The sequence below is a fragment of the Plecotus auritus genome (genome assembly GCF_963455305.1).
Source record: "Plecotus auritus genome assembly, chromosome: 6".
NCBI classification, from domain to species: Eukaryota; Metazoa; Chordata; class Mammalia; order Chiroptera; family Vespertilionidae; genus Plecotus; species Plecotus auritus.
The window spans coordinates 97,253,111-97,277,933 of record NC_137773.1 but is presented as its reverse complement, the minus strand read 5'-3'; the positions used below and the strand labels follow the sequence as shown (position 1 = coordinate 97,277,933).

The following is a 24,823-nucleotide window of genomic DNA, read 5'->3' as shown; positions in this document are numbered from 1 at the left end:
AATGCTAGGCTTCCCCAGGGCTGCATCTTGGGGCATTTCTCCTCTCTGCACAGTCCCATGACACATCTGGCCTGGAGGTGCAAGCTCCCTCTGATCTTCTGATTCCAACTGGACGTCCAACAGTTAATTTCTGGGGCTGGCATCACACCCCACAGCTTAAGCTGCTCAGTCCCACAAGACTGCCCCCACCCCACTTTAGACACTAGCCACAAGTCCCCAGCCACCCATACTTCTGAACAACTGGCTATAAATTGGGGTTTCAGATAACCCCTGTAGGTTTGGTAATTTTCTGGAATGGCTCACAGAGTTCAGAAAACCAACAGCCAAAGGGAGGAGATGCAAAGGGCAAGGTATGGAGACTAGCACAGGGCTTCCATGCCCACTTGGTGTGCCACCTTCCCAGCACCTCGTGTTTTCACCCACACTCCGTTGGTTAGGGGATTTTATGCATGCTACATTACATAGGTATTGAGTAAATCACTGGCCACTGATCAAACTCAAGCTTTGCCTAGGAACTGGGACAAAACCCAAATACTTATACCATATTCTCTGTCCCCAGCTCTGGGGTCTGCCTGGGTTCCCCACACCACCTTCCTTCCCCTCCCCAGCTGCCTTTTCACCTGCTCCTGAATGCACTCCCCCCGGTTTTTGTCTGGGCAGCTCTTCATATCTCTTGATAAGAGATGTCTTCAGATCTGAAGACCCCTCCCAGCAGCCACCTCCTACAGGCAGCCTGCCCTGACCAGCCCTCCCTCCGAGTTCCCTCCAGCTGGGGATGCTCTAGTCCAGCAGTCGCCAACCTTTCAGACCTCACAATCACCAGTGGTCCGTGGGCCACTGGTTGGCGACTGCTGCTCTAGTCCATTACCAACTTCTCCACACTGGGGGCCCTTTGAGAGCAAAGCCTGGGGTCAGTCTTAGAGCCCTACCCCCCTATCCCCACAAGATCAAGCCCTGATCATGTTTCCTGCAAATGTTCCCAGCTATTCACCTTTTGGGCCAACTCCAGTGGTGGAAACTTTTCAGCCAGAGGAGGCTGCTTGTTTTGGAAAGTTCCTGGGGGAGCAACCCCCGCCTGCCCACCAGGTTCCCACGCTCCCTTATCACAGGGTGCTAGCAGGGTGCAGTGGTGTGCAAGCCTAGCTCCTCCCCAGCTTGCTGACTGGGTCCTTCCCATTCCCTTTTCTCCCTTACCCACCTAACAGCCACCCTCCCCAACCTGGCCCTGCCAAGTCCTCCTGCTACAGCTGGGGAACCGTGGTGTCCCAGGACGCGCCCCACCCCCCACCCCCGTGAACCCTGTCAGAGGTCCCGGTGCTTGGCTATTACTGAGGAAAGGAGGAAAGAAGGGAAAGCAGCCTGGGCTGGAAGAGTGTCTGGCTTTGAGGTATAGTCCTAGCTCAGTCTTCTGCCTCAGTTTCCCCTGTAGTATCTCAGACCCAGGGACACCTACTCTCATAGACCCAGCAACCCTGTCTTGTAACTGGGGCCTGGTGCTCACTTGCAGCCTTAATGTCCTCTTTTGTGAAATGGAGCTAAGAGCTGGGCTCCCTAACGGGCTGTGGTGAGAAGTGAATCCATGCACCCCGTGCTGGGGCCGGGGTCTATAGCCCATGTTAATGCCCGCCAGCGCCGGACGGGGCAGACGAATGATAGCCTCTTGGGCTCTGCGCTGTAGGGCCTCGAACCCCGAGTCCAAGGCCACTGCCGGCCCTCCCCCACCCCCTCTCCCCAGCGCGGGAGGAGCGAGAGGCGGGGTGAGGGCGGGGCCGGAGCTCTTTTCTTTAGAGTTCGAGCGCCCTGAGCTCACCGCCTGTCTGAACCGACTCTGCGCCGGTGAGTGGGGCTCTAGATGGGTGCGGGTCCAGGGAATCAACTGACTGAGCTGGTGAGTGGGGCCCCTGGTGGGGTACGGGTCCAGTTAGAGCGTGGTATCCACACGCCAAGGTTGCGGGTCCCTGCCAGGGCACACACAAGAATCAATCAATGAATGCGTAAGTGGAACAACAAATCGATGTTTTTCTCTCGCTCCCTTCCTCTCTCTCTCTCAAGTCAATAATATAAAAATAAAAGTACGCTGGCTTGTTCTCGTGTTCCCGCTGACTTCCTGCCAACCTCATACCCCCAGCTCGCTGCGATGGAGGCTGCAGCGCAGTTTGTGGTCGAGAGCCCCGACGTGGTCTACAGCCCCGAGGCCATCGAGGCGCAGTACGAGTACCGGACGACAAGCGTCAGCCGCGAGGATGGCATCCTCAAGGTGGGCTAGGGACAGGGAAGCCGGGGACTAGGGGACCCAGAGAGCCAAGGAGGGGGTGGGATTGCCCAACGTCTGCGGCTCTGGGCTCACTGTACTGTCCGCCCTCAGGTACACCCCTCATCCACGCGCTTCACCTTCCGGACCGCCCGGCAGGTGCCCCGGCTCGGGGTCATGCTTGTCGGCTGGGGCGGCAACAACGGCTCCACGCTCACCGCTGCCGTGCTGGCCAATCGGCTGCGCCTGTCCTGGCCCACGCGCACGGGTCGTAAGGTGGGGGTCGAATGGGGTGCTGCGAAAGCTAGGGCTCCGCTGGAGTCCAAGCAGGAGATTGGCTCTGAGAGGATGGGTCCACGGGGAGGGGCTTCCACGGGGGCGGGACTCCAAGGAGCAGAGCCTAAGGTGGTGACTGGCTCTGGAAAGGTACCTCCAGAGGGGGAGTAGCTTCCACCCTAGCTTTCTCACACCACGCCTACCCACTGTTCCCACCCCCAACCCTCCACCGCTGCCCCCAGGAGGCCAACTACTACGGCTCGCTGACGCAGGCAGGCACCGTTAGCCTGGGCCTAGATGCTGAAGGCAAAGAGGTGTTCGTGCCCTTCCACGCGCTGCTGCCTATGGTGTCGCCAGACGACCTCGTGTTCGATGGTGGGCGGGGCCCTGGGCCGGGGATGGGGTGGGAGGCGGGGTCTAGAGGGGACCATAGTAGGACCTGGCTGAACCTGAGGGTCGCCCCCAGGCTGGGACATATCTTCGCTGAATCTGGCTGAGGCTATGCGGCGCGCGCAGGTGCTAGATTGGGGGCTGCAGGAACAGCTGTGGCCGCACATGGAGACTCTGCGCCCAAGGCCCTCCGTCTACATCCCAGAGTTCATCGCAGCTAACCAGAGCGGGCGTGCGGACAACCTCATCCCTGGCACGCGCGCGCAACAGGTGCAGCACTTGCTCCCACTTCCATTTGCCCCTCTTTCTGCCACCTGTTTCCCATTCGCCCCATGTTGTCCTCCTTTTGTCCCCATGCCCCCATCCCGAGGGTCCCGGCCTCTCTTTGCACTTGGGAGGTTAGTAGCCCAGGGCTCCACAGGGGATCTGTACTATCTTCCCCCGCTCCCTAGTTGGACCAGATCCGAAGGGACATCCGTGACTTCCGGTCCTGCGCGGGGCTGGACAAAGTCATTGTGCTGTGGACAGCAAACACAGAGCGCTTCTGCGAACTGGTCCCAGGCCTCAATGACACCGCTGAAAACCTGCTGCGTACCATTCAGGTGGGTGCACCCAGAGTGGAGCATGGTCAGGGCCAGGCCCAAGGATCCCTCCACTGACTGTCTTCCTGTGCCCACAGCTAGGTCTGGAGGTGTCACCCTCCACGCTCTTCGCTGTGGCCAGCATCTTGGAGGGCTGCGCCTTCCTCAATGGGTCCCCACAGAACACTCTGGTGCCTGGCGCACTTGAGCTCGCCTGGCAACGCCGTGTGTTTGTGGGCGGAGATGACTTCAAGTCAGGCCAGACCAAGGTCAAGTCTGTGCTGGTTGACTTCCTTATCAGCTCTGGCCTCAAGGTGGGTAGGCCTGGGGGGTACCTGGTTCAGGGGGTGGGGTCTAATCCTGAGCTTTGGGCTCCTGAATTGCTCTTCCATTGTGGGGTCTGCAGCATCCTCATGGTCCTTTGCTCTCACAGCCCATGTCCATCGTGAGCTACAACCACCTGGGCAACAATGACGGGCAGAACCTGTCAGCGCCATCACAGTTCCGCTCCAAGGAGGTGTCCAAGAGCAGCGTGGTGGACGACATGGTGCAGAGCAACCCGGTGCTCTATGCACCCGGCGAGGAGCCTGACCACTGCGTGTGTGGGGTGCAGGTGGTGGGAAGGGGGGCACCTGGTAGAGGAGGGCAACCCATGTGACCCCGTTCTGCCCCCCAGGTGGTTATCAAGTATGTGCCATATGTGGGCGACAGCAAACGCGCAATGGATGAGTACACATCGGAGCTGATGCTAGGCGGCACCAACACGCTGGTGCTGCACAACACCTGTGAGGTGTGGAATGCGTGGGGACAGGAGTGGGACCTCCCCCCCCCCCACCTGCCTACACCACCCACCACCTGACCCACTGGCCCCACAGGACTCGCTTCTGGCTGCGCCTATCATGCTGGACCTGGTGCTGCTGACAGAACTGTGCCAGCGCGTGAGCTTCTGTACCGACTCAGACCTGGAACCTCAGGGCTTCCACCCAGTGCTGTCCCTGCTTGGCTTCCTCTTCAAGGCACCACTGGCTCCACCAGGCAGCCCTGTGGTCAATTCACTCTTCCGACAGCGCAGCTGCATCGAGAACATCTTCAGGTGTGCCCCACCTGGGGAGGGGGGGCACCCTTGGTCTTATGCTCATTCGGGACAGGGCTGCTCACAGGGTCCTAGGGATCAGAGGCCCTGCTGAATCCCCTCCATCCTCCAGGGCCTGCGTGGGGCTCCCGCCGCAGAACCACATGCTTCTGGAGCACAAGATTGAACGCCCCAGCCTCAAGCAAGTCGGGCCTATGGCCACTGCCAGCCTTGTGTCTTGCAAGAAAGAATTGGCACCATCGGCCCCCAACAGCTGTACTGGTGATGCCAACGGGCACTCGCAGGTTGAGGCACCCTTGATGCACACCACCTGAGGCAGTGGCCATACAGCTCCCAGCAACTCCTACCCCTTTGCCCCTCTGGATCCACCCTTCCAGGCCTCCCAAAGACAATAAAGGCATTGCCACTATCAGCTACACCTGTGGGTTTTGGGGGGACTTTGACCTAACCCTAACCATCCCCCACCTTTTCACCTGGTAAAGACTCTCACCTACCCTTCAAAACTGTTGTCCCAATCCTCAGGGACCTTCCAGAACCCCCCTGAAGGTGGGGCTGAAATCCCAGGGTGAAGGATGTGGCTACAAGCCAAAATGAAGGAATCTTGAGACCAGATACCAAAAACCAAAACAAGTTACATTTATTGATGGGTGCTCACCCCTTACTGTCCAGGGGAAGGGAGGTCCAGAGGAGTCCCCCAGGACAAAGTAGAAACGGGTGAGGGTGGGGGGTGGAGCCCATACAGAAAAGAGCATCTCTGAGGTCCTTGCGTTTTTGTTTAGTTTTTAATAAAATGAGTCCTTCATGCGGGGCCTCCAAGCCTTGACCAGGAGTCCAGCTGCCCAAGGTGTGACCTCAGACCCTCCCCCTGCAGACCACCCAAGCCCTTGGCCCTGGGCAGGGGCTCTGGGCAGAGGAGGAGGTCAGCACTGGGCAAGGGGCTGCTGCCCCATCACACGCTCATGGTCATCCCAGGCGAGTACTGCGGAGAGACGAGGGGTGGCGCGCAGGGGGGGAGGGGGGCTCAGCTCCCGCCTAGGCTGGGACCCGCCCCCCAGGGAGAAGGGAGAAATGGACTGGGTGGGGCATAGGTGGAGAGGGGTAAGGAGCAGGAATCCAAGTTAGGGAGGTGAGGCCACCCTGGGACGTGGGTCACGGGGTAGGGGCAGGGTAGGCATGTGAGAGCAGGGCAGGACGGGAAGGGGATAGGGAAGGGAAAGGATGCCGCGGCCGCCCCCCCCACCTGGCCCGCCGCGGTCACGGTCTTGCTCTGGCCCCCCGGCCGCCCCGCCGGGGCCTGCCCGCCAGGCCCCTCCGGCCCGACGCCGCTGCAGGGGGGGAGTCGACGCAGTCGCTTACACTTTCGCTCGGGAATGGGTGCAGGAAAGTCCCGGTGGCCGCCATCTCGCCGTCATCCCGCGGGGTGCCGGGGGCAGTGCTCAGGCCGGCCACGGCGCCAGGGGAGCTCTGGGGGCAGCCGCAGTCAGCGCAAGACTCCAGTCCTAACCCCACCACCGCCACCAGGTGCCCTGCGCGGCCGCCCCACACCCCAGCTATGCCTGAGCGTGGTCCCTCACCTTCGGCAACCCGTCCATGTCGCCCGAGCCTGTGGACGATAGACACAAGGGGACACAGGGCTCAGCGTCTGAGCCGGGGTCCACCGAACTTTCCCTGTACTCCACCTCCCCGCCCCCGCACCCCCCAACCACGGCTACACCCAATCCCTCTGCTCAGCCCACTGGGGGTCTGGAAGGAAGGCCTGAAGGGGTATCAGTGCTGGTAGCCAGGTGTCCCCACGGTTCAATTACTGGACCCTCACCCAGTGCAGCCCAAGTCACTGAGTCGCCCAGGAAAGCTCAGGGCGCCACCCGATGCCCCTACAAGGAACACAGGTGGAGGAATGGGGGGAGGGGCACTCAGTGAGAGCCTGAAGCTAGCAAGGCAGCCTGTGGGGGTGGTTCCCAGGCCGCTTACTCACCCAGAGATCCGTTCACGTGGTGAGGTTCCAGCGTGCTCATGGCTGCCATAGGGCCCTCCGGGCCTGGGCCCAGTGGGAACTGTGGCAGAGGGGTGGTGTGGGACTCTGGCCACCTGCCATCAGAGCAGCCTCTACCCCACAACTCCGCACTTACGTTAGCCCTGCCAGCGCCTGGCCCCATGGGGTTCATGATGGTGTACATGTTCTCGCTGGAGTTGGTGGAGTCTGGGGAAGATGATGCATGAAGGCCTGGATGTGAGAGGCCTCCCCCAAGCACACCCTTCCCCTCGCCACTCAGGCCCTCATACCTCCAGGGCTGGGCATGATGGGTGTTCCAGGGGGCCCACCACCTCCTGGAGGTCCCTGCATACAGAGGCAGACAAAACATTAGAAAGGCCCCTACTGCCACCCTCTGAGTTACCCAGTGTTGGCCCCATGACCCCACTCACCGTGTAGCTGCCAGGGGAGGAGGCAGAATAGGGGATCTAGGGAGAGAGGCAGCTGTGAGCAGTCCGCCAACTGTTCCCCCCACACCCTTAACCCTACCCATTGCCCCACTTCCCGACTCACCGAGTTGCCACTGGGGCTGGCCCATGGGCCACGCACTCCGGGGCCCCTATTAGAGATGGTGGATGGAACCTAGAGCTAGACAAGCAGTACTCCTCCCCCACCCCGCACCCCGCACCGTGGGCCCCCTAAACAGCAGATGTTGACTAAGTGCTAACCACTTGAAAATCCCAACCCATCACTCACTGGCCTTCGGGCCTTAGTTTTCCCACCCAACAGTGGAATAAATAGTATCCCAGGCTGTTGTGCTAATCCAGACCAAGAAGCTGGGTGGTGGCCCCCATGGGCATACTCCAGGGGTCCCTAGGGCCTTACATGTTCATTGTGGGCAGGCCTGGGCCAGCGAGGGAGTTGGGTGGGGGCCGCATGCCACTTCCATAGCTCTGTGAGGGAGAAAGGGCCCTGAGTACAGGCCAAGAGGGGAGAGCCCCTGAAGCCCCCCTGGGTCCACCCCTTACCTGGGGCCCAACGCTGGCCATGCCCCGTGGAGGAGTCACCCTCTGCATCGGGCCCATACTCGGATGCCCTGGTGTGGGAGCAAAGGGAGGTGGTTCAGATTGGGACCACTCCTGGGGGAGGGGAGTGTACAGCGAGGCAGCAGGGATGGAGCATGAAAGCTGGGGTCCTGATGGTGAACACCAGCTGGTGCTTCTCTACTCACCCTGAACACGGGGGGAGGGGTCCATGGCACCAGGGAGGGAGCCAGGCAGGCCCACAGGAGGCTGCAAAAGGCATGGCAGCAATGAGTGTGGGTGCCCTTACCCCACCCAGCTCCTGCCACTCCCCCTCCTCCAGTCTGTCTTCCCTCTCTCACCTGACTCGGCATCCGTAGGGTGGGCCGGGGGCCCCCTGAGAACCTCGGTGACATGAAGGGCTGGAAGAAGTGGGCCAGGGGGGTCAGCACCTCCCCCTACCCACTCACCCGCCCCCCCAAAAGCTACCTGGTTCCTGCTATGCCCAGGCCCAGGGCCTGACTTACCCCACCTCCAGGCCTAGCCAACTAACCGTAGTGGCTAGCTCCCGGTGTGTGTGAGCACAGAGGAGCGGGATGTGCATGGGCAAAGGGACAGGGGTGTCACAAGTCCTTACCTGAATGTGAGGCCCCATCATGGGGGTGTTGGGGTTGTGGGGGGGCAGCTGGGAGCCCAGGGGGCCCTAGGAGGACAGAACCAGGTGGGTTGGGAAGAGCTAAGTCACACGAAGCTCTACTGTTTCCTGAGGCCCTGCTAAGTCTGGGCAAGGGAGGGGAAGTGGAGGAGAAGCCATGGAGGTAGAAGGGTGGGCCATGGAGGGGTCACCGGAGGGACCTGTGGCTCAGAGAGCCATGCTCTGTGGGCCCAGGCGCTCTGGCATGTACACACACAGGTCTAGAGATCCCATCCTTCCTACCCTGGGGCTCAAGCCCTGCAGCCCCTCCTTTGCTAGCCCCACCAAGGCCCGTATGTGCATCCCCACTGCAACCTCCCCAACCAACTCCAGCCTGCCTGCCCCAGGGTTTCTCCCGAAGTGGGACCCACACCCATCAGCACCTGTGCCTGTCATTCTTTGACACATGTGCACCCAGAGTCAGGGGGACAAGGGCCCAGCCCTGGCTGTACCTGGAAGAAGCCAGGTGCCATGGGGCCTGCTGCCATTGCATCGTTGGGGGCTATGCTCCCCATCACAGGGCTGGGGGCAGCTGCAGCACTCTGCAGGGTGGGGGAGACATGAGGTTTGGTCAGGCCAGTTCTTCCCCAGTGTTCCCTCAGCAATAGCCAACCCCACAGAACAGGGCACCCAAGTCATCTGACCCTCTGTCCATGCATGGGAGGATGGCTGGGGTCCTAGGAGGCCGAACAGTTGCCCCTGTTCCCATCCCAGTTTAGCACCCTAACAAGTCCACAGACTCTGATTTGCTGGGTGGCTTCGAAGAGGCTCTGCCTCCTTGCTGCACCTGAAAACCTGGAGGTGGTCAGGGCCAAGCCCGGCTGAGCCCATATAGCTCATGAAGAAGGACAGGGATTCCGAGATTCCCAACCCTGAGCCCCAAGCCTGAGGAATGTGGAGGTCTGAAAATGTCAACCATCCAGGACTGGCGTGAACTCAGTGATCCAGCACAGGCTGATTCTTTCCATCTGAATGCAACCTCCACTTGGTAGGGGCACCATCCCCTACCTACCCCAGGCCCTTCCCAACACGCCTGGTGTCCTCCTGGCTGGCAAGGCAGCTTAGCTAGACCCCCAGCTCTACCCAACACACTCCAAATAAACAGACAAAAAGTCAGTCAACAGCTTCAAGATGAAACTCCCTCCCCAGGGTTCCTCCTCAGAGCAGCTGTGCAGACCACTCCCCCTGCCCCCCCTCCCCCGCCGCGGAGAACTGGACTCTCTGGGTACAGTTTCCAGGCCCCCAACCTCTCTTCAGATGGAGGAGGGGAGAAGGCCAGGTGCTAGAGGGCCATTATCTTGTGGGCCAAGGGCAGAAATGCAGGGGGCAGGCTGACAAGTCACTTCCTCTGGTCAGGCTTGTCAGCTTTTTGGGGCCCACAGAGCAGGGGGAAGGGGGATGGAAGGCTAGTCTATAGGGCAGAGGGAACATATCAAAGGATAGGGAAGGGCACTGAGTAGAGAGCACTTTTCTGGGGGCCCCTCCACTCCTGTCTGCATCATCCACCCCGCCCCCCCAAGCCCCAGGAGGAAGGGGATAGTCTTGTCTTCATCACTGCTGTTCCTGAGGCTGGCACAAGCCAACACCAGGGGTTCTCAGGAATTTGTGGAACTGTAGCCATTTGGGCTCAGAAGAATTAAGCACTAACCCAGTCGCACACTTCCTGCCCTACAAGGGGACATGCCCCTGCCCTACAAGGGGACATGCCCCTCCCTAAACGAAACTGCAGCCTGGCACCCTTCCTGCTCCTTCTCAAAGGTCTGCCTTCAAAGGACTCCTGCCCAGGCCCCAAGCTGGGTGTACTGGTCAGAACCTCCCCAGATCTATAGTGGCTAAAAGCATTCCAGGCCCAGCACAGGTCATTCATCTGAAAGCCCAAGCAACCCTGAGGGTAGGGGTGGGGGAGACAAAGCTCTCAGCCCCTGGGTCCCCCTGCCTCTACCTCACTACCGCACAAACACACAGCCCAATAGCCTGTAGCTACTACTCTGGCAGGCACCTGCTTCAGTGGCTGTAGGGGGATACATTCTGTGCTCTGGGTCTGTCCACCCAATAGGCACCCCAGGCGCCAGAGCATTTCCTGGTCAGGGAGGAGAGGGTGGTGGCAGGGAAGACTGCAAGCAGAACTCAGGACCACGAGGGGGAAGGTATGGTGTACCCCTCACCCCTGTGGCTCCCCAACTCTAGGCCCTGAAGGGTTAATACACAGACTCCTTGGATCCCCCGCACCAATCATTCACCCAAAAGCACCCAGCCAGCATTGCCACCACAACTAGCTAAGTGTGCTGGCGTTTCTTGGAGATGCTCAAATGGCCTGGCGAGAGGGAGAAGTGTGTGTGGGGTGGGAGGGGAGAGGGCCAGAGGCCCCCTAGGAGGACAGGCAGATGCCTCCAAGTAGAGTGGGAGCTGCAGGGACCCATCACCCTCTGCATCCCCACTGCTGTGCCTACACGGGTTCCCCCAGGCGCCCTGCTGCCATGGTAACTGGTGTGCACAGGGAAGCACACTCACACCAATGTGGAACCCTAGTGTCTCATCCTCCCAGGAGGCACCAGAAGTCATCAGACTCAGGTGGGGGCCAGGGCCGTGAGGGGAATGGCCCCAGGAACAACGGAGAGGCACAAGGAGGGACACAGCTGCAGACACCCGAGCCCCAGTCTGGCAGAACTGGGACACAGGCACAACAAATGCACAGAGGGATTTGATGAGGGCCAATAGCAGGGACCCCGGCTTCCATGCATGCAGATACAGTGTACGTGGGGCAACTTCAGGGACGTGTGAACCCCTACCCCTCTTGCACTCTGGCCCTGCAGAGCCCTGGGTTGAGGTGCCATTGCAAAGAGAGAGGTGGGGGCAGCTAGACCCTGGGAGGCCTGAGGGGAAGAGATGAGGGCACCAGCTGGGTGCATAGGGAGGAGGGGGGAGAAAGGGGGAAATAACCTGGAGCTGTATCTCTCCCAGAAGCTGGCTAAGTCACTGCCCAGCCCTTGGGCCCACAGCCTAGGGCCCCCCAAGACCTCCCTGGTCTGCCCTTGACCTCTCCGAGGGGCCCGGGAGAAGAAGAAAAAGGCAGAGGGCTGCCATTGGCACCCCCTGACAAGATGCCACCCATCCCCTCAGGTCACTCCTCCCCCCAGGCTCTCTACTAGTCAACAGGCCTCTGGTGCTGCCCCTCCCCTCATCAACCAAGAGGGAAACTGAGGCCAAAGCGGTGAGTTAGTAGCCCCAGTCATAGAACAAGGTCAGGAAGTGTCTTGGTGCTGTCAGCTAAACCCCGGAAACCCTGGCTAGCTCCTACCTCAGGAGGTCAGAAAGGCTGGGGTGGCAGGGGACAGGTGGTGGTGGAGGCAGGAGCTACAGTCTGTCTAGCCTGGACCAAGGACTCAAGTGAAGAGGACGAGGAGGGACTGGCCTCAGGAAGGTGTGGGGGCTCCAGTGCAGTGGAATGAGCCTCCCTGTGAGTGACCTGAGGCCCAGTGGAGGACACAGGAACCCAGGCTCTCAGCCCTCCTAAGCAAACCCACAGCCACGCACCCCTCCCAACCCGCCCCAGGCCTGCCACCTTGCCCACGCCAGGGCCCTGGGGCGGGACTCACGTAGTCCTGGAAGGCCTTGGCCTCACTTGAGTGCTCACATGCCTCTCTGCGGTCAGGTGCTGCACAGTACAAGTCCCAGAACACGCTGTGGGCGGCAGGGGGTGATGGTTTTCCCACTTGCCCGCCCCCCGCTCACCCCCCCTCCACTGCCTGCCCACGCCAGCCCCACACGCACCACCACCAGGAATGCAGGAAACCTGGGGGCTCCCCCAGCGTGATGTTCTTCTCCCATCGGATCTGCACAGGAGAAGGAAGGCAGGTGAGGAGCCGCTGCCCAGTCTGCTAGACCCGCCAACCCACCTCTGGCAGGGAACATGGGCCAGGGACCAGCGGTCCAGAGCAAGGTAGCTGGGAGGGGACAACTGGGCACAACAAGGGCAGAGGAGCGAAAAGCTGATCCTCAGATGGGCAGACAGACGCCTCTATGCCAGCCGCCGACCTGACCCACCCCAGCCCTCAGTTCCTAGGGCCTTCAGCGGGCCATCTGGCACCACCACTGGAGCCCTGACAGAAGCCGGGAGGAGAGGACCCTGGGGTAGGGTAGAAAGGCAGGGCTAGCTTACCTCAGACAGAAAGGTCTGTGCTGACTTCTGGGCACCAATGTGCAACAGGTACTCATACACATACAGCGCCAACCTGCAGGCAGGGTGGAAGTGGCTCAGGCTCTCAGGAGGCCCAGGGTCTGGTCAGCTCAAACCCCGCCCTCAGGGTTCCTGGAGGGGCTCTCGGGCCAGGCACCTGCCTTCAGTTGGGCAGGTGGAGACCAGGGGCAGGGGGCCCACATTGAGTCCTCATTGCACCCACCCCCAGCCTCACATTAGTCCCCCAAATACCCCATCGCCTCCACTCCTCACAGGAGATGGCCTCCTCCCTAGTTTCTCAGCCTGGCCAACTCCTACACATCCATCAATACCCAGACTGTAGGCCCCTCCTCTAGGCAACACTGCCAGCAGCCCCACCCCCCATTTCCAGGCCCAATTCTGGTCAGTTCAATACCCTCTTGTGGACCAAGTTCTAGCCCATCCTACTGATGCCAAGACCCCAGAGCAGCCTTGGCCTGGGAGGTCTTCTGCCTGGAGAAAGGGCTCCTGGGTGTCACTCCTGACTGTGCACTGCATGGGGTCTCTCAGCAGGCACCCTGAGCCATGCACACAGCACCAGCACCTCACTCACTCCCAGCCTTGCCGGCTGAGGAAGCAAAAGGCCCTGCTTTCCTCCCTGAGGCCTTCCTCCTCCAGGTGTCCCTGGGCCCCATCCTCTTCCTGAAGATCACTGCCTGCCAACTCTCTGTACCAGCCCCCAGGAAGTCTGGGGCACTATGGGTGGGTGAGAGGAGATGGGGCCAGCAGTTCCACTTGGCTGCCAAACACCCACAGTGCTTGGTATGCCCCCTACACAAACTCAGCAGCTGCCCACCCCAAGAGCATGGGCCACTTGCCAACCAGCAGTGCCCTCTGCGGGCCACACAGAAAAGCCTGCAGGCCTCCCAGGCCATACAGCCTCCCAGGTCTCTCCATCCTCTGCCTCCACCTCTGCTTCCCCTCCCATCTGTCTTCTACACCAGCTGGCTGAGGGACAAGATCCAGCCCCCTAGCTATTCCAAAGCCATCCACTCCACCAACATGGCCCCTCTGGGAGCCCCAGGATCCTCCTACTGCCCAGCAAAGACTCAGGTGGGCTGGGGGAGGGGTTCTGGATCTAAGACCGTAGACTCCCCAAGGGCAGGCTGGAGGCTATGCCTCTGACTTAACTGGCCACTCATCCCTGCTGACAGCCCTATCTGAAAATAAACTTGTTTTAACTCATCTTCCTGCTCTCTGACCCTTCTCAGCCAGGCTTCTCATTCCTCACATCCCAGCCCCACCCACCCCCACCCTCGCACCCATCAGATGCCCCTGCCAGCTCCAGCCCTCTGTCCTGCCCCAGTACCTGCCCTATAGGTCTGCCTTACACTGGATCCTTGTCCTTCTTTCCTCCATCCGTCCATTCATTCATTCATTCATTCATTCAACAAACATCTGCCCAATACTGCCTTGTGTAGTGAACACTATAGACCCCTGTCCCCCTGGAGGCTACCTGCTTGTGAGGAGGAACAGTGGAGCAACAACACAAGAAGGCAAGTTATATGGTCAGTTGGAAGGCAGTGTGTACTAAGGACAGACAAGGGGGGATGTAGCAGTTCTCTGAACCTGGCCACAGTCCGCACCACATCACCACACCACTCTTGGCAGTGCCTCCAGCCCAGGATCCCTCCAATTCCGAAGTTGCACCCTCCAGCAATCTCCAGCGTCTGCCCCTCTCCAGCCCAATCGCCTTCCCAGCCCCTTGGACTCCAAGCTCACCTGTCCAACTCCCTTCTGTGATAACTCCCGTTCCAGACGCTTCCTGAGCCTTTTCCAGTGGCCTGCATCCCCAGGCCTACATCCATTGGCGAAAGAATGGATATGAAAAGCCCTGATCTGCTCACTGTCCCCACCTCTGGGCGAAGAGAGCAGCTGAGGGTTCCAGCAGACCCCCTGCCCACTTTGGGGTCAGTGCAGGGAGCAGTGAAGACTGGGGGAATGAGACACCAGACAAAGGTAGCAAGATGGAGTTGGGGGTTCAGGGTGGGAGGAGGGCATGGGCTAGCCACATACCCCAGGAGCAGAAAGCTTTTAAAGAAGTGGCCCTTGGTCCCACCACATCGGCCAAGGGCTCCAGGCTGCCAGCCCACCAGGTCCCTCTCCATTTCCCCGGGCCCTGGATTGTCCAGTGGTGGCATCTGACCCAGGACACAGGTCTAGTAGCCACTCCTGTCTGCTCTCCTCCCCATCAGCCCAGTCCTCTCCTTTCCTCTTTTAGGCCACCGGTCGCCAACCTTTTGGACCTCGCGGACCAGTTGGCGACCGCTGCTCTAGGCGACCGCTGCTCTAGGCGACCTCCCTCCTGATTTGATGATATCTTCACACAACTACACACAGGGTGCTCCAGCCTGGCCTTCCTGAACTTGGGTCCACTATCGACCTGGCATCTAAAGGCCCAACCTTGCCCTAGCCAATTTGGCTCAGTGGATAGAGCATTGGCCTGCAGACTGAAGGATCCCAGGTTCAATTCCGGGTCATGGCACATGCCTGAGTTGTGGGCTCGATCCCCAGTATGGGGCATGCAGGAGGCAGCCAATCAATGATTCCCTCTCATCATTGACGTTTCTCTCTCTCTCTCCCTTCCTCTCTGAAATCAATAAAAATATATATTAAAAAATAATAATAATAAATAAAGGCCCAACCTCAACTTGCGTCCACTAGTTTCCCCCCACCCCTGCCCCTGCCTCCCACCTCCACCTGTGTGGTCCAACCTGGGTGGTTCAGCCTTGACTCACAGAGGTGTGGTGCATACTGTCCCCTGAGATAGAGATGGCTGCACTTATTAAATCTGGGTAAAATCTTAAGGAGAAAGTTCTCTCCTGCCATCTCTAACATACACCTGGTCCAGGCCACTGTCTCTCTTACCTGGAATTTTGACAGGACCCCTCCAATGGCTACTCTCTCCCAGCCCCTAGAGTCTACACACACCACCACCCCACCCCCCGACAGCATTCCTCACTAGACCCTCCAGTGCCCCAAACACACACACTGGCCACCCTCTATGCCCGGGCCTTTGCTCAGGCTACTCCCCTGCCTGGGCACTTCCACCTAGAGACCTGCATGGCTCCAATGTCACCTGTCAGAGGCTGTCCTGTTACACCTAACCTCGGCCCTGCCCAACTTCTCCCTGTCATCTTATTTATATCCACTTGACACATTTTTAAAAAATATATTTTATTGATTTTTTATTTTTTACAGAGAGGAAGGGAGAGGGATAGAGAGTTAGAAACATCGATGAGAAACATCGATCAGCTGCCTCCCGCACACTCCCTACTGGGGATGTGCCTGTCCCTATTGGTGGCTGCCTATGCAGGGTCCTCTACCTGCAGCCTCTTACTCAGGCCTTGTGATAATCCTCCAAGGCCAGCAGGCCGCATTTCAAAAGCAGCCAGTCTACCTCTCTAGTGCTCTCCCTGAGCTTGGCAGGTCACTTCTTCTCCAGGCCCTGGCATCCCCTTTGGTGAAATAGGGGATGGAACCAAGTGGTGTTCCCCAAACTTTAACAGCAGAACCCCATTCCTCCAGGACCCTATGTAATTCGATGCTCTTGACCGGAATCGAACCTGGGACCCTTCAGTCCACAGGCTGACGCTCTATCCACCGAGCCAAACCGGTCAGGGGCTCTTGACACATTTTTTGCTGATTGCCTGAAGCCCCCACTGAAATGTAGCTGGGAGGGCAGGGACTTGGTCTCTTTCCCTCCCTGCTAAGCTCACAAGAGGTGTACTAACTGAGATGGTCGGTGAGTACTGTTTCGATGTTAAGCGTATGGGGTTTTACCCCAAGAGCAGAGAGCAGCCAAAGAAGGTTCTCAGTTTTGCTCAATTCTCTTAGTGTTGGTACTTTACGTTTTACCAGGATAAAGTCTCAGAAAGGAATTTTGAGCTGTTTTCTTGTTTTTGGTGAAAAGTTTTGAAGCCGGGACATTTGGCCAGATTGTTTCAGGACCTCTAGGGAGGACTTCCGGCCTCTGACCATCCAGGTTCTGAGCTCGGTTACCAGGAAGGGCAGGGCTCTAGAGCCAAATCCCGGCTAAACAAATGACCTGTAGAAAAAAAAGCCCACTGGTATGGCTCAATGATGGAGCGCCCACCTATGAACAAGGAGGTCACGATTTGATTCCAGGTCAGGGCACCTGCCCAGGTGCAGGCTGGATCCCCAGTAGGGGGCATTCAGGAGGCAGCCCATCGATGATTCTCTCATCATTGGTGTTTCTCTCTCTCTCTCTCCCTCTTCCTTCCTCTCTCTGAAATCCATAAAAAAAATATTGCAAGAATAAAAGAGCCCACTCAATGGAGCCCACCCAGGGAGCAGAGGGTGTCTCCAGAGAGGCCCTCCCTAGAGAAGGAACAGTGACATGGAGGATACGGGGTGCCTGGCCCTGGAGTGCTCACAGGGAGAAGCGCACATGGGCTGTGCAGGGAAGTGGTGACATAGTGATTTGTTAAAGCCTTATGAACTAAAATGCAGCACTACCACCATAATTACCAGGAATTACCATAATTATCAGGAATTAGGGTAACAAGTGCTCCCTGCTCAGTGCCCTCCTCCCCTCTTGAAGCCCATGGATGCACACGCTGCTGGGGGCAGTGAGAGACCAGCTACTCACAGCCTTGTGTCACACCCCCACCCACCCCATCTAATCGACCAGCCAGTTCTCACTGATGCCCCCCAAAGGGACTCTCCAGCCCACACATTTCCTCCCTCCTCTCTGCCACCCTCAAGGCCAGGCCTTCAGCTATCTCTTGCCCCCCTCATCAGTCTCTGGGGGCCTCTGCTGCCTACAGCTTTTCTCCCACACAGTGGCCAGTGACAACCCACCCCCTTACAAATTCCATCCCCACCTCCCGCTCCTCCCAGTCTCTTCCCAGATGCCTCCTTCTCAAGCGCTTTCGCAGAGGCTTCCGTGTCCACTGCCTCTGCTCAGCCTCCAGGACTCAGCTCAGGAGTTTCTTCCTCAAGAATCTCTTACCTGTGCCCTCACCAACAAGGATGCCCACACATGGTTACACCTGGAAGCAGGGACAGACACATAGGTGACTCTCTCACATGCTGGGCTATAAACAAACTCTCCATGGCTATGCGCCACCTCAAAACCAATCCCAGGAGAAAAACACAAGATGCTTAGTAACACCAACCATGGTTGTCATTTATGGACCTATTCTAAAACCACTTGGCAGGGCAAACGTGCTCAAGGAGATACACACACACAGCAGACCTTTAGACTTCCCTCCCCAATTCACAAAGACGGAGCCTCTGAGGCAGAAGTGGAGCAATGCAAAGGGGACAAAGGGGACTCCAACTTATCCTTGTCACCTTCATCCCTAAGTTAAAAAGACCAAGCCCTGGCCTGTGTGGCTCAGTTGTCTGAGTGCTGTCCCATGTACCAGAAGGTCACTGGTTCAATTTCCGGTTAGGGTCCATACCCAGGTTGCACGCTTGATCCCCAGTGGGGATGTGCAGGAGGCAGCCAATCGATGTTTCTCTCTTTCCCTCTCCCTTCCTCTCTCTCTAAAGTAAAAAATAATAATAATTAAAAAGTAATAATAAAAAGACCCCAAACCAACTACAAATGCAAATACTAGTTCATTTCAGGTGGCAGTCATTCATGGGCTTCACCACAGGCTTGAAGTATTTACTATTTACAGAACAGGCTTGCCTTGATACAAGTAGCCCACTAGGACCCCAGCCTCCCTCCCACCCTCCAGGCCACCTCATCACTGTACTTTTAGACTTTGCTGTGCATCCCTGAGGGCAGGGACCCACAGTCAGCACACCCATCAGGCAGAGTCTGTTTCCGAGGCCGTCTGACCCAGATCCCACATTGAGATAGGATCAGAAGGAAGGAGAGGAAAGCGCAGTCCAGGAGAGCCAGGGACCTGAGCAGTGCAACTCCTTCACTCCATTTCACAGAGGAGGAAACCGAGGCTGAGACAGGAAGTGGCTTAGTTGGTGGCTGCCTATGCAGGGTCCTCTACCTGCAGCCTCTTACTCAGGCCTTGTGATAATCCTCCAAAGCCAGCAGGCCGCATTTCAAAAGCAGCCAGTCTACCTCTCTAGTGCTCTCCCTGAGCTTGGCAGGTCACTTCTTCTCCAGGCCCTGGCATCCCCTTTGGTGAAATAGGGGATGGAACCAAGTGGTGTTCCCCAAACTTTAACAGCAGAACCCCATCTCCAAACCAACATTCCTCCAGGACCCTATGTAAGAAACAGATGAGCACAGGATGGCTCTGACCAAAAAGGGGACTGGAGAATAGGTGACATGGCATCTCTAGCCTCCACAGGAGATGTTTCTGCAGATTCCCCCATCTCTGAGACCCTCTGTTGGGCAGGATAAGGAGTGAGGGGATGATGGGGGAAGAGACCAGGATTCAGATAACCCCCTCGGTCTCCAGCCCTGGCCAAGAGTCAAGGCCAGGTTCAAAGAATCAAATCTCTGCTGGGATGTCTGATGGGACTGAAAACCAACTCCCAACCCCACTACCTTCAGCTCAAATCTCTGATTCTCTCCCTTCTTTGCTCTCCACGGCCACACATAAGCTGCCATCATCAGCTCTTACCCAGATCATGGTGCCCACCTCCCCCTGATCCCCTGGCCTCTACTCCTGACCCCCTATAAAGCCACACTCCACATGGGAGGTGGAGTGCACTTTCACACACACAGGCCCCTCTGGCCTACAGAGCCCTCAAGGACTGCTCTTCCCCCACCCAGGGCACCAGCCCAGCTCCTTTGCCAGGCCTCATCCCAGGGCCTTTGCACTTGCTGTGCTCTCAGCCGCCTACTCTTCCTCCAGGTCTCTGCACAGCCCCCTCATACATGACTATCACGCACTTTCCTCTTTGCTTTCTTCATAGAATATCTTGAGATCATCCCTCTACTTGGCCTCCCATTTATTTGCCCAGGTAACTTGACACCTGCCTCTCTGCTAGGATGTGGGATTCTTCATGGCTGGGGCCTGCCTTCCCAACTACCACACTCTACCCAGACCCCAAAACCAGTGTAAGAAGATGACCAGGGACACACCAGGACCCCCAGGGATGGGGTGGCAATGCCAGACATGTCCTGCTCCCAACCTGGGCAGGAGCCAGATGCCAGTTTCAAAAAGTCTTTGTGCTTAAAGGTGCTTGAAAACAGAACCCAACCTCAAAACTGTGCAGATGGGCAAGGAAGGCCTGAAAGGGCAGTTATCTGCCTAGCATCTTCTGGTTAGAAGAATCTTTTCTCCAAAATGACAAGGACAAGTCCATTCTCTGCCCAGAGAATGGACTTGTCCTTGTGGAGGGGAGGGGCGGTCCCATTGTTAGCTCAGGCAGAAGAGCAGGACAAGAGAGGGGTTCAGCAAGCCCACACCCAGGGCTCCTCTGCCCAGACATACAAGTCCTCACTCCTGGCCTGGCCCTCAAGGAGCAGCATCATGGGACCTCTCCAGAATGACCCAGCCTCCTCTCTGTTCTGGCAGCCTGTTTCCCACCAAGGCCACTCTAGGTGGCTGGATTTCTTAGGATCCTGCGACTAGCCCAGTGGTCGGCAAACCGCAGCTCACGAGCCGCGCTTTGCCGCTCTGTTGACTAATAAGTTTGCCGACCACTGGACTAGGCCATTGGCTATCAGTCATGGGAAGCTTTCCCTCCTGCAGGCACCTTTCCCTGGCACTTTAACAAAACTGCCAGCCACTGGGTGCCCTTGCTGTGGGAAGGTCGCAGCTCCAAGCACCTTTCAAGTTCTCCCCCATACTAAGAGATGGCACTGATAATACTTTTGCATTTCTCTGGAAAGGAAACAGCCTAGGCAAGGGGAGCACCCAAAGCCACAGAGATGTTAAGTGGCAATGCCAGCTTCACGCTGCCGCCATGCCCCAGACCAAGCTCCCAGTTTTGAGGGCCCCCAGCCCCAATCCGCAGGGTCTGGGAGTTAGGTACTGTCCTCCTACCAGCCCAAGAGCACCTAGTATCCAGGATCCAATGCCACACCCAAATAAGAGGAGGGGCTTCTGGGCTCCAACACCCAGGGGTTCAGCTGCAGGACTGAGCCTTGTGGCCTCTCAGGGGTCCCACTCAGCTGCCAGAGGACAGGTGGCCTCTCTCAAACTCTCCAAGAGGCGCGAGGGTCCAGAAAGGCCAGCCAACCGGTCCTGGAAACTCCCCTGGAGAATGCGGGAAGCAACGGGGATCACGATCCCGCGCGCACGCGCGTCCGCAACCTCACTCAAGGTTCTACCGTCGGGGAGTTCTCGCGACCCTCAAGTCCCGCTCGGACATCGCAAGCCCCCTCAAAAATCACGCCCTCGGGTCTCGCGCGCCCCCGCAAATCTCCCAGTCCTTCAAGCCGCTAGGGTGTCTCGCGCCCCTCGAGTGTAGCGCGGCCCCCCAAGCCCCGTAAACTCACACCCCTTCAACTCTCAGGACCTCTCGGGTCCCGCACGCCCTCTCAAACCTTACCACTTCATGCGCCCCCAACGCCCCCTGAGTCTCGCGTGCCCCCTCAAATCTTGCGCCCCTCGGGTCTCGTGCTCCCTCGCAAGTCTCGCGACCCCTTAAACGCACTTGGGTCCCTCACGTCCGGCAGCCCGCGCCCACGTGCCCCTCGCAGTGCGCGCCGGCGTTGGGGCCCACGGAATCCGCGGGGCCGCCGAGCTCCGACCCCGGTCCCCGACTCACTTCTCCCGGGCCTGACTGTCGGAGGGCACGGCCGAGCTCTTGCCCCCTTTGGCGTACATAATGCTCCGAGCCGCCGCCGCCGCCGGGGCCCACACCTGTCAGGCGGCGCGGCTGGCCGCGCTCGTCGTCGCCATAGCTACCCCGCGCCCCGCGCCTCACCGCCCCGCGCCCTGCGCAGGCACCGCGGGCATCATCCGCGCGGGGGAGCTCCACACGGCGGCGGTGGCGGCGGCGGCCAGCAGCAGCAGCAGCAGCAGCTTCAGCCGCGGGTTTATTTTCTTCCTCTCTTCCCACAGCGCGGGCTGTTCCGGGAAGCGCGCGCCCCCTCCTCCCGCCGCGCGCGCCCCCGCCCGCCGCCTCCCTGCCGCCCGCGGGCGCCGCTCTTAAAGGGGCGATGGCAGGCGCGCGGGTGGGTCCCGCCGCTGGAACCGCGGGCCGGCGCGCACGCGCAGGGCCTGCGTGTGTGTGTGTGTGTGTGTGTGTGTGTGTGTGTGTGTGTGTGTGTGTGTGTGTGTGTGTGTGTGTACACGCGCAAGGCGAGTGTGTGTGTGTGTGTGTAGTGGCCCGATAACATCTCGGGACACACAGTGGGACACAGCTGATTAAGGTTATGCACACACACACACGCACACACGCCTCACATAGGACCATGCACATACACACACACACGCCTCAGATAGGACCATGCATACACACACACACACACGCCTCAGATAGGACCATGCACACACACACACACACACACACGCCTCAGATAGGACCATGCACACACACACACACACACGCCTCAGATAGGACCATGCACACACACACACACACACACGCCTCAGATAGGACCAGCCACCCAATTTACACACCCGGGAACACAGCCACACAGTTGCAGATACAATCTCAGACCCAGGACACATGCAAATCCCAACAGACACTGGAACAACTACTGCTTTGGGCTGTCACAATGAGTGTATCATCCTGCAGGGCTCCCCACACTCAGCTCACCCAGGAACATGCTGTTACACACAGAGGTGTGTACAAAGCCCCAGCAGTGGCTGTCACAGAACAGCAAGATACATCCCACTGCTCACATAGGCACAGCCATGCCACAACTTCTAACAGCTGGGGAAAGAGCCCATAGCAGCTATTCGCAGTCATCCGGGAGCACTCTTGTCACAGCTTCCTGAGGGCTTTGTACTTGGACCTGCGGTTTCACCAAGCCTGTGGACACCACAGCCACACACACCACACAACACAAAGACACCACATAGACTAGAAGCTCCTGGGGTACACAGGCCAAACCTTGGGGGCCATCGTGCACTGCTTCACAGTCACACTGTTAACAGTAGGTGCTGGGTGACTGTCGACTGGGTCACCTCGCTGGCTAGGCCTCTTAGTCTCAGTGTTGCCAACTGTAGTAAATGAGGCTCCAACCACCTTTAATTGTCCCTCTGCAGGAATGAAGGGTGCAGACAGTGGGTGCCCCATTCCCCCTCCTGGGCCCTTCTGTCCCCAGGGGGCATGCAGAGGAGATAGGGGCAGACACTGAGACAAGGACACCCTAGGACAGGAGTGCCTGGGCCCAGTGGAGGCCTGTGTGCCAGGGTACCTGTGGGCTGTGTTAGCAGATGTGTGGGAGGGGTGGGGTGGGGAGGGGACTGGAGGGGGAGGGGCAAAGTGGTCCAGTTGTGTGACTCCAGGTCTGGATGTTTCTATGACTATTTGCCATGGGTGTGTGTGTTGTTGTTGTTTTGCTATGCAACAACCGCGAATGTGTGTGTTCATGTTCCTGTGTGAGCGCACGTGTGCATCATTGCGCCTGGGGTGTTGGCAGGCATCCAGTGAACGGTCTGGTCCGAGACTCCGCGGCAGTGTTGTGTGTCTGTGGCGGTAGTGTGGGGCCCAGTGACACAGTGTCAGGTTGTGTGCACTTGTGTGTGCGCGCGCGTGTGTGCCTCCACGCGTGGGTGGATTGGGACCTGTGTTGTGTGCTTATGCACTCAAGTTTCCTGTGTCGTATATTTGTCTTGATGGGGACGCCCCCTCCCGCTGCCTGTGGAACCCCCATTATGCCTCCCTCTTTGAGGCCGCCCCCCCAGTACAGGATTCCCCTGCCACCACTCAGGCCTGCAGGCGGGCGGGAAGTGGGGAGCCGCTGGGGTTCCAGACAGACGAAGAGGAAGGGCGGGGCCAGGCCGGCCCCAGCCCCGCCTCCATCCCGAGGGGCCCCGGTCAGGGGGACGGGGGACGCTGGCCCTACCCATTTCCTGTCCAGCTGGCCGTCCCCTCCCCCAGCTTCCTCTCCCGTGGGCCTCCCGGGCCCTGCCGGCGCGGAGGAGGGGCCCCAGCTACGGGCTAATGGGGGTGCAGCCAACATTCCTCGGTCTTGCCTGGAGATGGGGACTCTCCAGCGCCCGACGGGGGACAGGACAACCTCTTCCTAATGCCCACTCCCACCACCAATCTCCAGCGCCTGCTCCCAACGAGCGCACAGAAAGGGTGTCGCCCACCCAAGTCACACAGCGTGTTGTGACAGCTGAGACTCCCAGGCCCCGCAAACGCTCCTCCCGACACCCCCCTCCTCCTGTTCATCTCCCAATGTTCCGTGGCTCCCCGGGATTCTGTGTGCCCTGGGCGGGTCCCTCGTCCTTTCTGAGCCTTGGTTCCTTGAGTCGACACAACGTTTATTGAGCGCCTGCTATGTACCCGGCTCTGGGGACTCAGTGGGAACACGTTGTTACTGCTCGGGGAGCAGAGGGTATGATGGGGAAGGAGAAGGATAAAAAGCTGGAGAGTCGGTAGGATAATTTCACGGAGTGCCACATCCTGGGCAGGGGGCGGGGGGCGGGGGGCGGGGGGGTCTCCGGCGGAGGGGGACAGGACGACGGCAGGGTCAGCCCGGCTCTGGAGAAGGGAGAGAGGCGGAGGTTCCCGCTGCCCTGCGAGCTGCGAAGGGGGAGGAGGGCGGGAGCGACGAAGCGCGGTTCTCATGGCAACGGGACGGATCTCCAAACACAACCTCGGCGCCGGCGGAAAAGTCCTAGAACAGCGGGCGTTGGGCCCCCACGCGGCGTCTGGGAAGCTGAGCTGCGCTCACATCCAACCACGGTGCACGCATTGCAAGAGCAGAAGCTACAGAAAGAACCCCCCACCCACCCATGCGAGGGTGGGCATGGGAAAAACGTTTTTTATTAAGGGTAGAAGTGGATTTGAAAGATCTGCAAGCAGAATGTTCACACTGTAGTCACAGCAAATGCAAATGCCCTGAGGTGGGCACAGAGTTCAGGTGTTGGAGGCAGAGCGAGGAGGGCTGTGTAGCTTAGCTGGAGCAGAGGAAAGAGGAGGGGAATGATGGCAGAGGAGCCGGACAGGTTGGGATTTGTTTTAAAAGAAATAGGAAGCTGTGGAGCACCTAGGGGCGGGGTTTTAAGAAGCTACTTGAGGCTGAGCGGTACAGGAAGGCTCGAAGGAAGCAGGAAGGTTGCCCCGGGAAGAGGCCTAGGTTGACAGGGGCCATGGGCCAGGTCAGGGGCCCAGGAGCGGGGTCGTAAGCAAGGAGGTGAAGGGTCAAGACTGGATCCCAGGGGCGGTAGGGGGTCAATGGGGGGGGATAAGGACACATTTGTAACACCTTAATAAAGGCGGGGGGGGGGGGACAAACCAACAAAAAAAGGAC

General features: G+C 58.8%; 2 protein-coding genes across 23 annotated transcripts; one reads left to right on the top strand and one right to left on the bottom strand.

Moving 5' to 3' along the window:
* The first annotated feature begins 1,786 nt into the window (after nucleotides 1–1,786).
* Nucleotides 1,787–5,008, top strand: ISYNA1 (inositol-3-phosphate synthase 1). 4 transcript variants are annotated; one of them, XM_080672328.1, is made up of 11 exons: nucleotides 1,787–1,836; nucleotides 2,129–2,257; nucleotides 2,366–2,527; nucleotides 2,770–2,902; nucleotides 2,994–3,187; nucleotides 3,370–3,519; nucleotides 3,597–3,812; nucleotides 3,932–4,096; nucleotides 4,175–4,288; nucleotides 4,374–4,591; nucleotides 4,704–5,008. In XM_080672328.1, exons 2-11 carry the CDS (start codon nucleotides 2,138–2,140, stop codon nucleotides 4,903–4,905), a joined length of 1,674 nt encoding a protein of 557 aa, XP_080528454.1. In that variant the 5' UTR covers nucleotides 1,787–1,836; nucleotides 2,129–2,137; the 3' UTR covers nucleotides 4,906–5,008. The 4 variants fall into 4 exon arrangements, with proteins under 4 accessions (XP_080528454.1, XP_080528455.1, XP_080528456.1 ...); XM_080672329.1 differs by having other exon boundaries at nucleotides 1,812–1,836; nucleotides 2,053–2,257; XM_080672330.1 differs by having other exon boundaries at nucleotides 1,831–1,888; nucleotides 2,053–2,257.
* Nucleotides 5,009–5,203: 195 nt separating this feature from the next.
* On the bottom strand, nucleotides 5,204–21,517 carry SSBP4 (single stranded DNA binding protein 4). Of its 19 annotated transcripts, none has more exons than XM_080675026.1 (18): nucleotides 21,157–21,489; nucleotides 12,439–12,511; nucleotides 12,051–12,112; nucleotides 11,876–11,960; nucleotides 8,732–8,821; nucleotides 8,223–8,288; nucleotides 7,948–8,007; nucleotides 7,795–7,855; nucleotides 7,592–7,659; nucleotides 7,449–7,516; nucleotides 7,137–7,182; nucleotides 7,016–7,051; nucleotides 6,875–6,929; nucleotides 6,721–6,791; nucleotides 6,567–6,645; nucleotides 6,166–6,194; nucleotides 5,948–6,055; nucleotides 5,204–5,570 (listed from the first exon to the last, which is right to left on the bottom strand). In XM_080675026.1, exons 1-18 carry the CDS (start codon nucleotides 21,213–21,215, stop codon nucleotides 5,541–5,543), a joined length of 1,146 nt encoding a protein of 381 aa, XP_080531152.1. In that variant the 5' UTR covers nucleotides 21,216–21,489; the 3' UTR covers nucleotides 5,204–5,540. The 19 variants fall into 19 exon arrangements, with proteins under 19 accessions (XP_080531152.1, XP_080531161.1, XP_080531154.1 ...); XM_080675035.1 differs by lacking the exon at nucleotides 21,157–21,489 and adding an exon at nucleotides 14,218–14,764; XM_080675023.1 differs by having other exon boundaries at nucleotides 5,376–5,570; nucleotides 5,832–6,055; nucleotides 21,157–21,465.
* Nucleotides 21,518–24,823: the final 3,306 nt, after the last annotated feature.

Excerpts from the sequence above, each read along its gene's own strand:
- ISYNA1 (XM_080672328.1), top strand. The coding sequence starts at position 2,138 with ATGGAGGCTGCAGCGCAGTTTGTGGTCGAGAGCCCCGACGTGGTCTAC. Across the intron at positions 2,903-2,993 it reads AGACGACCTCGTGTTCGATG|GCTGGGACATATCTTCGCTG; the intron begins GTGGGCGGGGCC and ends GGTCGCCCCCAG. Across the intron at positions 3,188-3,369 it reads CTGGCACGCGCGCGCAACAG|TTGGACCAGATCCGAAGGGA; the intron begins GTGCAGCACTTG and ends CCCGCTCCCTAG.
- SSBP4 (XM_080675020.1), bottom strand. The coding sequence starts at position 14,636 with ATGCCACCACTGGACAATCCAGGGCCCGGGGAAATGGAGAGGGACCTG. Across the intron at positions 8,289-8,731 it reads TGGCACCTGGCTTCTTCCAG|GGCCCCCTGGGCTCCCAGCT; the intron begins GTACAGCCAGGG and ends CTGTCCTCCTAG. Across the intron at positions 6,930-7,015 it reads CCTCCCCTGGCAGCTACACG|GGACCTCCAGGAGGTGGTGG; the intron begins GTGAGTGGGGTC and ends CTCTGTATGCAG.